At 41.3% G+C, this 11,832-nt stretch overlaps 1 protein-coding gene across 4 annotated transcripts in view; it reads left to right on the top strand.

Annotated features, from left to right (window-relative positions):
• The first annotated feature begins 2,772 nt into the window (after positions 1 to 2,772).
• Positions 2,773 to 11,832, top strand: part of ASCC3 (activating signal cointegrator 1 complex subunit 3) — a 411,273-nt gene continuing 402,213 nt past the window's right edge. For 2 of the 4 annotated variants that reach the window (XM_061623428.1, XM_061623430.1), the window contains exons 1-2: positions 2,773 to 3,052; positions 8,809 to 8,959. In XM_061623428.1, the coding sequence (XP_061479412.1) occupies positions 8,870 to 8,959 (90 nt within the window). In that variant the 5' untranslated portion in view covers positions 2,773 to 3,052; positions 8,809 to 8,869. The other 2 variants (XM_061623431.1, XM_061623429.1) reach the window with 2 other exon arrangements.

The raw sequence follows: 11,832 nt of genomic DNA, 5'->3' as shown, positions 1-11,832 counted from the left end.
GGCAACCCTGGACTTAATCCTCAGTGGGGACCGGGACCTGGTGCGAGATGTAAGTGTTGTTGAACCGATTGGGAGCAGTGACCACAGTGCTATTAAATTAAACATACATGTAACTGGCCAATTGCCAAGAAAATCCAACACGGTCACATTTGACTTCAAAAGAGGAAACTTCACAAAAATGAGGGGATTGGTAAAAAGAAAGCTGAAAAACAAAGTCCAGAGGGTCACATCACTCGAAAATGCTTGGAAGTTGTTTAAAAACACTATATTAGAAGCTCAACTGGAGTGCATACTGCAGATCAGAAAAGGTACCGCCAGGGCCAAGAAGATGCCAGCATGGTTAACAAGCAAAGTCAAGGAAGCTCTTAGAGGCAAAAAGTCTTCCTTCAAAAAATGGAAGTCTTGTCCGAATGAAGAAAATAAAAAAGAACACAAACTCTGGAAAAAGAAATGCAAGAAGACAATAAGGGATGCTAAAAAAGAATTTGAGGAGCACATTGCTAAGAACATAAAAACCAACAACAAAAAATTCTACAAATACATTCAAAGCAGGAGACCATCTAGGGAGACGATTGGACCCTTGGATGATAAGGGAGTCAAAGGTGTACTAAAGAACGATAAGGAGATTGCAGAGAAGCTAAACGAATTCTTTGCATCTGTCTTCACAGTGGAAGATATAGGGCAGATCCCTGAACCTGAACTAACATTTGCAGGAAGGGATTCTGAGGAACTGAGACAAATAGTGCTAACGAGAGAGGAAGTTCTAGGCTTAATGGACAATATAAAAACTGACAAATCACCGGGCCCAGATGGCATCCACCCGAGAGTTCTCAAAGAACTCAAAGGTGAAATTGCTGATCTGTTAACTAAAATATGTAACTTGTCCCTTGGGTCCTCCTCCGTGCCTGAGGACTGGAAAGTGGCCAATGTAACGCCAATCTTCAAAAAGGGATCCAGAGGGGATCCCGGAAATTACAGGCCAGTTAGCTTAACTTCTGTCCCTGGAAAACTGGTAGAAAGTATTATTAAAGCTAGATTAACTAAGCACATAGAAGAACAAGCCTTGCTGAAGCAGAGCCAGCATGGCTTCTGCAAGGGAAAGTCCTGTCTCAGTAACCTATTAGAATTCTTTGAGAGTGTCAACAAGCATATAGATAGAGGTGATCCAGTGGACATAGTGTACTTAAAAGCGTTTGACAAGGTACCTCACCAAAGGCTTCTGAGGAAGCTTAGCAGTCATGGAATAGAGAGGTGGATAAGGAATTGGTTAAGAAGCAGAAAGCAGAGAGTAGGAATCAACGGACAGTTCTCCCAATGGAGGGCTGTAGAAAGTGGAGTCCCTCAAGGATCGGTATTGGGACCTGTACTTTTCAACTTGTTCATTAATGACCTAGAATTAGGAGTGAGCAGTGAAGTGGCCAAGTTTGCTGATGACACTAAATTGTTCAGGGTTGTTAAAACAAAAAGGGATTGCGAAGAGCTCCAAAAAGACCTCTCCAAACTGAGTGAATGGGCAGAAAAATGGCAAATGCTATTCAATATAAACAAGTGTAAAATTATGCATATTGGAGCAAAAAATCTAAATTTCACATATACGCTCATGGGGTCTGAACTGGCGGTGACCGACCAGGAGAGAGACCTCGGGGTTGTAGTGGACAGCATGATGAAAATGTCGACCCAGTGTGCGGCAGCTGTGAAAAAGGCAAATTCCATGCTAGCGATAATTAGGAAAGGTATTGAAAATAAAACAGCCGATATCATAATGCCGTTGTATAAATCTATGGTGCGGCCGCATTTGGAATACTGTGTACAGTTCTGGTCGCCTCATCTCAAAAAGGATATTATAGAGTTGGAAAAGGTTCAGAAGAGGGCAACCAGAATGATCAAGGGGATGGAGCGACTCCCTTACGAGGAAAGGTTGCAGCATTTGGGGCTTTTTAGTTTAGAGAAAAGGCGGGTCAGAGGAGACATGATAGAAGTGTATAAAATTATGCATGGCATTGAGAAAGTGGATAGAGAAAAGTTCTTCTCCCTCTCTCATAATACTAGAACTCGTGGACATTCAAAGAAGCTGAATGTTGGAAGATTCAGGACAGACAAAAGGAAGTACTTCTTTACTCAGCGCATAGTTAAACTATGGAATTTGCTCCCACAAGATGCAGTAATGGCCACCAGCTTGGATGGCTTTAAAAGAAGATTAGACAAATTCATGGAGGACAGGGCTATCAATGGCTACTAGCTGTGATGGCTGTGCTCTGCCACCCTAGTCAGAGGCAGCATGCTTCTGAAAACCAGTTGCCGGAAGCCTCAGGAGGGGAGAGTGTTCTTGCACTCGGGTCCTGCTTGCAGGCTTCCCCCAGGCACCTGGTTGGCCACTGTGAGAACAGGATGCTGGACTAGATGGGCCACTGGCCTGATCCAGCAGGCTCTTCTTATGTTCTTAAAACATGTATCGCTGAACTATGGTCCTGTGGTTGACTACTGAGTAACAGGAGGCCGGACTACATATCCTGAACCTGCAGAGCTTTACTATTTTCAAGACACACTGCCGCCCAATGACAGCGATGCTGAAATTTTATATTTCTTTATTGCTTCCTATATAGACAGCTGTCAATATTACCCCGCAAGTGACGGGGTGGAAATGGCGTCAAATGTAACCAGGAAGTTCTGCAGGACACATAATTGTCACTCTAATTATTTCTACGTGAAGTCTATGGTCTAGTTCTAGGACACGTCAGGAAACGAAAGAGAAAGCCTGTATTCTTCGGGGAGGGCTGGGGATAAGACTAAGGGCAGAGGCGGAGCGCTCCACAACGAGGAACGTCCATTCGCTGGCACCACACCCGGAACCCTGAGTCATCACCCGCGTTCCAAAGGCGCCTCAACGCACCCAGCTTCGCTCAGCCGGCAAAACCGGCGGAAGAGGAAGAACGCGGCTGCGCAAGGAGAGGAACCCGGAAGCGGCTTGATCGAAATAGTAAGCCGCGGCCCGCCGAGGGGAGGAATAGCAAGGAGTCAGCGTGGCCAGTCAGCCAGCGGAGGAGCAGTGGAGGTAAGCTGAACAGCTGGAGACCGGAGTCCCTTTTCTGGTGGTGGGTGACCACGAGGCGCCCCCGAGGAGTCCTGACCTCTGTCAGTGGAGGTATGCGAGAGGAGAGAGAGAGAGAGAGAGGTGTCAATCCTGGGCAGTTCAACGCAGCTCACACTCCCACTTCAGGGTACCCGGGATTGGAGCCAGAGAGAGAGAATGTCTCCAGCTGTGCCCTTTTCTTGGCTCTCCTTTGCTCTTTCCCTCTTTCAGCCCGATCCCACAAAGTTCTGTGGCCAAGGAAGCGGTCATGGCATGGGGATCGCAGCCGTAATAGCCCGATCCTGTATGCGTGTTTACTCGTGCGTGACTCCCGGTGGCTTTAGTGGCACGTACTTCGAAGTGACGACTGATAGGATCACTGCTCGATCTTGTTCATGTTCTACTGATGACAAATTACCCCGGTTAGGATCTGCATTCTAGTCCTTCTGTTCATGCTAACTTGGAAGTAAGATCCACTGATGTCAGTGGGACTTGATCAAAAATAAGTGAACATACTTTTGTCACCGCTGAGAAGACATAATTGACTGTTGCTGCAAATAAATACCTGGGTACTAACAGGCTTTGAACCTGACATCTATTAAATTAGACTGCCTGCCAGAGGCCCAGAGTTCCTGCTAGTAGATGGGTGTTTCGTCAGTATTTGGCAGAAAGCGCCTTGATTCACTTCTCTTTTCCGTTTCCATTCTGATTCATGATGACTGAGTAAAAATAATGAGCTTGACCCAATTAGTGTTTTTAATTGTTTTCCCCAAAATGTTGAGTTAGAAGTTATATGTAAAGTTCGAGGCCTTAATCTGTTTTCTTTCAGATTTTTTTTCTGCCCCAGCAAGACTCCACTGATTGATCATTTGATGAGTGGAGAAATAGCCCCTTTCCCTGGATTGCCCTCTCTACTCAGTTGATTTGCATGGATCAGCTGAGGAGGGGGACTGATGTGTATCCTGTGTGCTTGCATGTGTGCCAGAGTGTGGAGTGGCCACTCCCACCTTTGGCCACACCCACTGCTGGCATGCAATCCCAAGGGTTGACCAAGGTGAATATTGTCATCAGGCCAAAAAAGGTTACTCCCCTTTGGTATGTGTGTTATTCATACTGCTTAAGTATTTTCTAATTCTTGTACATAAAGAAAAGACTAGCATGTTAGCGTGTATTGGGGGAGCTTCAGAGGTACCACAGTAGTAGAGCACACACTTTGCATGCAGGAAGACCCAGGATCAGTCCTTGGCATCTTCATATTAAAGTGTAGGAACATAGGAAGCTTCCTTCTATTAAGTCAGACCATTGGTCCATCTAGCTCATGAAAAGCATGAATGACAGAGAGTGACTCCCAGCCCTACCTGGAGATTGAACCTGGGCCCTTCTGCATGCAAAGCAGATGCTCTGCCACCAAGCTACAGCCCTTCCCCGAAGGCAGGTCCAGGAGACACTGGACAGTGTCTGCCAGTCAGAGTAGACATTACTGGATTAGATGAAAAATAGTGTAACCTGGTATAAGGCAGCTTTCCATGTTAGAATATCTAAGGACTATATTATGCACGTGTAAGCACTTACAAAGGAAATGCATGTGGAAGAGAAAAGAAAGAAAACAAATCCTTATTTGTGTTTTTGTCAGTGGCTAAGGTTGTTACTTTTTTCCTCTCAAGAGTGTCTGTGCTTTTTAATGGCAGTCATTCCTGATAAGTTGGTCACGCTTGCTGCTGCCTCTTGCGTTTTAATTTATATTTTATGTAAACTGCATATGTTTTTTTAACAATTAAGCAGTATGCAAATATTTTTAAATAAAAAATAATTAGCCTTTTGGTTCCATTGTTAATGTAGAATGTAAACAAGGCAGAAGTAATGGGTGTAAGATGGGTTTATCAATAAGTAGATTTTGAGAGAGTTGCAAACATGAGTGTTTTTAGAATAAAATATAGCAATAAGAAAATTATGTTCTAGTTTCATCTTTTGATTATTTATTGACTTCAGTGTAGTCATCTCCAGTTTATTCTAACATAAACAGACATTCAATGGTTGTATAATGAAGTTCCATTAAGGTTTCTAGAATGCAGTAAATCCATAGTTGACATCTGGGCACAATAAGTGGTACTTCTGTCTCCATTGAGAGAGCTTTCTGTCCAAATGAGACTTGACAAAATGAAGGAGAACAAGAGGACTTGACAAGAAGCATCATATCATGTTATCTATCTAACTAAAATCTGTTATTTGTCTGTCTTTGCGAGGGCTGGAAAAATCCTAGGTGATAAGTTGTCTCAGAAATGGAAAACAACTTGGTGGTGTAAAGTAAATGGTTCTTCTGTAGGAACATGTAAAGTCTCTTGGCTATAAGTGGTGATCTGGTACTGCATGAGCCACAGCCAAAAGAAAGCTGGAGAAAAGCTCTTCAGTCAGCAGTATCTAAGAGGGTTTGTGTTTCTCTATGGCTTTGAAGCTATAATGGCAAGATAACGAAATCTGCTTTCTTGCACACAGCAGAACTACACACAGGAGAGAGGAGGCAGGAACCTGGGATCTTGTTGGTAGCTGGGCTTAGGTGTGTGCATGTAAGCTGCCACCACCACTTTCTTCCTTATACCAGATGCCAAAACACAGCTATTTGGCCAATACTTGGTTGGCTTTGTAGGTGGTGGTATGAGGCACGGCTTGGTCTCTGCTCATTTGGCTTAGGAAAAGTCTTCCTAGGAGGTGTCATTTTGCATGGTGCTGAAATCTTCCATTTGACCGAAAGTTTCAATGATTCCTGGTTTTAAAGAAAAAGGTATTGACCTGGATCCTGAGTTTACTCCTGCTGGTGGAAGCATCTTATGAATGGAGTTGTGCTCATAGGATGCTAACACTGGTGGAAAGGAGGGGGGCAAGGTGACTTCCATGTATTTGTTCCTAGAGGCCCACATGACCCCCTCCTCCCAAATCTTCTTCAGACCCTCTGGTAATGTAGTTCTTTATGTGTGTGTCCAAATCATTGACATTTTCTTTCCATCATTTACCTGGTGAAGATGTAAAGTTGGCTTTGTGCAGCTTACAAATTCAGAGCCAGCTTTGGGAATGCATACTTCCTCTCTTCTCCCATCTGGCACTAATTTCCCATTTCACATTAGCTGTCATCATTATTCAGTATTACATCTGCCCCAAAGCTGTCAGTGATAACACTGAAACAAGTTAAACAGAACTGGAGCATGTTTGCAAACCCTGATTAAGGAACAACTTGGTAGTGTTAACCACGATTAGTACACGTGCAGCTGTAAATCTGAATCATGGTTAAGGCTGAGTAAGGGTGGGACGGGATATACTGTATGCCCCAGAGAACAAAACAGATTAACTTTATTTGGCCCGGATCTCAGTTTACCAAGTGCAGTTTGCTGGGAGCCAGCATTATGTTAAGTTGCTACCAGGTATCGCATGATGAGTTGACTATTTTATTATGTTAGGCTTTGGAACCTTTTGTACTGGAGTATCTAAGTCTGTTTTGCTTATTCTGTTTCTTTTAAATAGGTGAGGGGAATGCATTAATTTTTGACTGAGTGTAAAATCACTCTTTCAGTTTGAAATGTGAATGTCAATGGGATATCTGTTGTGGCTATTCCCTATCAGAAATGCAAATAGTATTGTAAATCTGTATACATGTCTTGACTTTAGGTGATACACTTATCATTCCCATGCAATAAGCCAGATGTTAATAGTGCAGCCCTTTAATGCTTACTTGGAAGTAAGTCCTATTGAGTTCAGTGGGACTTACTCCCAGGCAAAAGGGGAATATGATTATCCTAAGGAAATGTATTCAGTCATTGGCACAACATGATCTAGCTACTGTTGTACCATAAAATTCCTAATATTGCCTACTCAATGAAAGCATGGTTTATCTGTTAATTAGTGGAAATGAACTTATCATTTTATGGTATGTTTATAACATTGCTTGCCATATCAAATCATATAATTTCATCCAGTAATTAAAGTAACTTTGTTTTGCTAAAGTTCTTGTCTGTTGGTTTAAGATGAAGTTCAATCCTATACATGAATACTCAGAAGTAAACACCACTGAGTTCAGTGGAACTTACTCCCAGCTAGGTGTGTATAGGATTGCACCCTTGGGTAACAAGCACTGCTTCTAACTGTGATGCACTTGCCCTTTTCCTGCTATCTTGCAGAACATTTTCCCCCCTTTGGATGTAACTTTTGACTTAAAGCTGAACTGATTTGTTAGTGTTAACTGTTCTAGAAATCTGTCTGAGAATCTTAGAGAATCGTTATTTACAATTCACCTGAGAGAATTACTGAACCTTTCTCTGTAGTTCTGTTGTTCACCCTGAAATAAAGTTTTCATTTTTGCCAGTCATCTGAGATTGTCCATGAATTTAGACCCCAGTAGTCTCTAGAGCACAGTAGCCAACATGGTGCTCTCTAGATGTTGTTGAACTACAACTCTCATTACCCCGACCATTGGTCATGCTGGCTGGAGTTGATGGGAGTTAGAATCCAACAACAACTGGAGAGCACCACATTGCCCCAAGAGGGTCCCAGAGTCCCTTACAAAAGTTTCTTAAAATAAAAATCATACTGAAGTCTGATATTGGGAACAGAAATTACATGGTGTTCCTATGGAGCCATTATTATTCAGGTAGCAGTTTTTACCCTCATCCTTGTTTTTTTCCTGGTGTGGCCTTTGGCGTTCAACTTCTAGGTAGCACAACCCTCTGATAACTTCTGAGGCAGGCAAGTGGGGGTGAGTAGCTGGAACTCTCTGAGCCTATGATGGAGACAAGTCTCGCCGTGCTGGGAGTTAGCAGGCAACAGCTCCTACTAACGTCCTCCTGAAAGAAAGGAATGAGGCTAGCCAGCTGGAACTCATTTGGCATATGATGGACTCTTGCTCAGTCATATGTTCCTGTTTTCCCATTGTACTTTTCATCTACTGAAGAAGGTTTTTCTAAGTGTTGCTTGGAAATTCTTCTGTGTACAGACAGTATAGCTGGTTCAGCTGTAATGGAAAACCATGGCTTCCAGTTATGAGAATTTGCCACGGGAAGCTTCAGACTTGTATGCTTTCCCATCTTCTGCATGCAAGGGGGGGAAATTAAAGATTCCTCTGTTGCTTGGAACAAGCTGTAGTTTCCAAGCTGTCATTTCATTTCCAATCTAAATATGCAAAACTGCGACTCGGACAAACCACAGCTCAGAGCAACTAGGATCGAAAACCATGGTATGAGATTTTTGGTTCGTTATAATGAACTTTGGGAAACTGGCTTGTTCAAAGTTTTAAACATCCCCTTTCGTGCAAAAAGGGACTGTAGGGGGAAGTGCATGGACCTAAGATTTCCCACACTATATTTTCATAAAAGGAAATGGTTATGCCTAAATGCCAATTGATTCTTATTAACAGAACCATAGTTATTTACTTGTTCATAAGAAATTGCTGATGCTTGTCATTATTATCCTAACTAAAATGTTATATTGTGATGTCATAGATTGATGCTGGCTATTATTATGTAGGGATGTAGGGGGATGAAGAGAACAAGACTGCTTTATTGTGGGTGTTCTTGCCTTTTCAGTGCACTGATGAATTCAGATTGTGAGCATTTCAAGACATGAAATGTTGTTTTCACTTGCTACACATTAAAAAGTCAAGCGCCATTGTGACTGGGTAAAATGTGTCTCTACGTAAATGGAAAAGTTTCTAAATCATTGGCAAAACTTAATTTTGATTTTGGTGTTCTTTTCAGAGGTTTACCTGTTGGAGGTGAATTTAATGCCTCATCATACGGATCACTGAATGGGTAATAAATGGCTCTTCCTCGCCTAACAGGAGCCCTGCGCTCCTTTTCAAATGTCACTAAACAAGATGATTACAGTGAAGATTCTGCTGACTTAACGGTAATTTATTTTATAAAACTTAAATACTGAGAACTATTTTAATGTTTTTAGTTACTTAAAATGTACAATCATTTTGTCATATGCTAATTTTTTAAAAGAAAACTCATACTGGAGAGTGTAAGTACTTTGAGGGATGCAATGGGGCCATAAATTCTGTAAGTTCAAAAAGCCATTTTAATGCCACACAAAGTGACTTAAAACATATGTTGGATTGTATGTGCAGTATTTTCCTTTGTTTCCCATTGCTAGCATCAGTAGCATACAAAAGTGTGATGTTCTGTGGGTTGGTTCTGGCCTGCAGTCTGTCAGTGGCCAACCAATAATCTGTAGAACAGGTATAGGGAACATCCAGCCCTCAGGCCAAATTAGGCCTGCTAGAGGGTCCTAATTTGCTCCGTGAGGCCATTGCCCCCCAGCCGTATCCAACTGCCTTGAACCTGACATGACACCTGATGTCAGGTGTGGGGCAGGTTTCTGCTGCAAATAGGCCTTGCATTTAATGCCTTTTACATTCAGCACTGAATGCAAACTCCACTTGCAGCAGGGGTCTTCCTTTGCAGATGCAGCTCAGTTCAACTCACACCTGTCAAGGAAGGAAAGAAAAATTTTTGAAGTGAATTTCTGATTCTTTCCTTTGAAATTAAGTCACCTGATGTCAACATGACATCAGGTGATTGACAGTTGGCAGCCTGTGGGGTTGGGGGAGCTCAGGATCTGGTCCCACACCTGCTGTAGAGAAATGGGCATCTGTAGTATGTTAGTTTTCTTATCAATATTCTATGAGTTATATTGTCTTCTGGTTCACCACAAATTGCTAATACAGGTTGAGATATTAGTAGATTAATATTTTACTTTGCTGCATGCTTCACAACATGATCTAATTACTGATAAGGTTATACACAGTGATTTTTCCGCAGAAAAAGTTTCCTAAGCTCATAAGTCATAATGAATGTAAGCCAATTGCAAATAAATATTAGGGAAGCGTGGCATCTTCAAGTTTTTAGTTTCAGAGCCCCTCCCATTGCATACTAAGTACTGTCTGTTTTGTCTTTTTAGCACCTATTAAGATCTTCCTTTTTCACAAGCCTTTTAAGTGGAGATTTTACAATCTGTTTCTGTATTGGAATTGGAATTGTTTTATTTATGAAATTGTTTTTATTGTTGATTTTTTTTGCTAACTCATTTTAAATATAGGAAGTGATTCATAAATGGAATTAAATAAACACAAGTAAAAATAAGCATGTTAAAGTAGATCATTCTCTAGGGCATCAGAAATTTTTCCAATAGAAACTGAAAAATTTCCAGTGCAAATTACCCTAATTGCATAGAGACATTTTCCAGATTTTTGGGGGGAGAATTTTCCAATTCAACATTTTCTGGAAAATCCACGTCACTGGTTATACATGAGAAAATGATACTACCTTATTTTTTTGCTTTGTTTTGAATGGGTTATAGCAATTGAACTGCTAATCTCTCTAGAAAGCAAAAAGCTACAACTTTTAACCAATAGCAGACACTCTTGAAACAAAAACCACAATTGTACAAATAGTCATTGCTAGCCAATCACATCTTCTGTTCAAAGTAAATTGAAAAGAAAAAAATTGGCATCTGGCAATTTGATAACTGAGATGCCATCTACTCCCACGCCTACACCTACCCAAGCACTTCAGGGCTGATTCTGATTTCTACCATGTCAGCATAAACCCAGAGTAACTCTTCTAATCTTACTTCTATTCCAATTTTTCACCACTATAACTAGAACACCAATTTGGCTCTCTCTTCCCATGTGATTTGAAATTGTGTAAGTGCGCTACTAAATGAACCATTAAAAGAGAATCCATTCACTGAAACAAGCATCAGCAACAACTAATATAGCATAAATTGAAGGAACATACTGTACAGTACTTTAATGCATTTTTCTTAAATAATCTCCTGATGGATGTCAAAGAAGAGTTGGAATACTAGTTAAATTTAATAACAATCTGGATGTGCAGCTTTCCAGCTGCTGCCATGACCTGTTTTAAACCAATAGAAGACATCCCTTGAAACTTCCTGAAAATGAAGGAATTCCAAGAAAGGACAGACTGGTTAAATGAAGAATGGCATTGGTGATGGGACAGGTGAATTTTTTTTTAAAAGGACATGATCAGAGAATGTAATCTTGAAAAGAAAAAAAATGGTATAGGGTGACCAGTGAGTTCTATTTCATCTCTTCCCATAGAAGAGAGGACCTTGGGGGAAAGGGAGAGATTGAAATAGGAAGAAGACGTCTTGAGACTACCAATTCAAATAGAAGATGATTCACGAATCCTATTGCCATGCATTAGAGACAGATGGGCATAGTTTATATACTATGTACATACACAGTTTATTGTAAGAACCCAGCCTGTGCCTTAACTCTGGTTTATAAACCACTGTTAGACTGCGCTTGTTAATCAAAGTTTGTTGTTGGTTTTTAAACCTTGGTTAATGTTAACCATAGCTGAGCATTATATCTGGACCACCTCAGTTCTGGATAAGGAGCTGTCACTGCCCAAAAGCCACTTAGCTGTGAGTGAAGAGCGGCTCAGAATTCAAGCCTCTCCCCAGTCTCAGCAACTCTCACTGGTGCTTTTAACTCTACCTAGCAACAGCTGCTCTCTCTGTCCTCCATGTCTTGTAAAATGATATTTATTTTATTTATTTATTGCATTTATATACTGCCCCATAGCTGAAGCTCGTTGGGTGGTTTACAACAATTAAAAACATTAAAAACAAATATACAAATTTAAAAAACACATTTTTTAAAAAAATATAATTTCTAGCTCTGCCTTGCTGCTGCTGTGCTGCAAGTGAGGGGACTTTAGGGGTAATGTAGAAGTAGCTAATGGAAT

This window comes from Rhineura floridana, chromosome 4 (assembly GCF_030035675.1).
Source record: "Rhineura floridana isolate rRhiFlo1 chromosome 4, rRhiFlo1.hap2, whole genome shotgun sequence".
NCBI lineage: Eukaryota > Metazoa > Chordata > Lepidosauria > Squamata > Rhineuridae > Rhineura > Rhineura floridana.
This window is presented reverse-complemented; position numbering and strand designations above follow the sequence as displayed.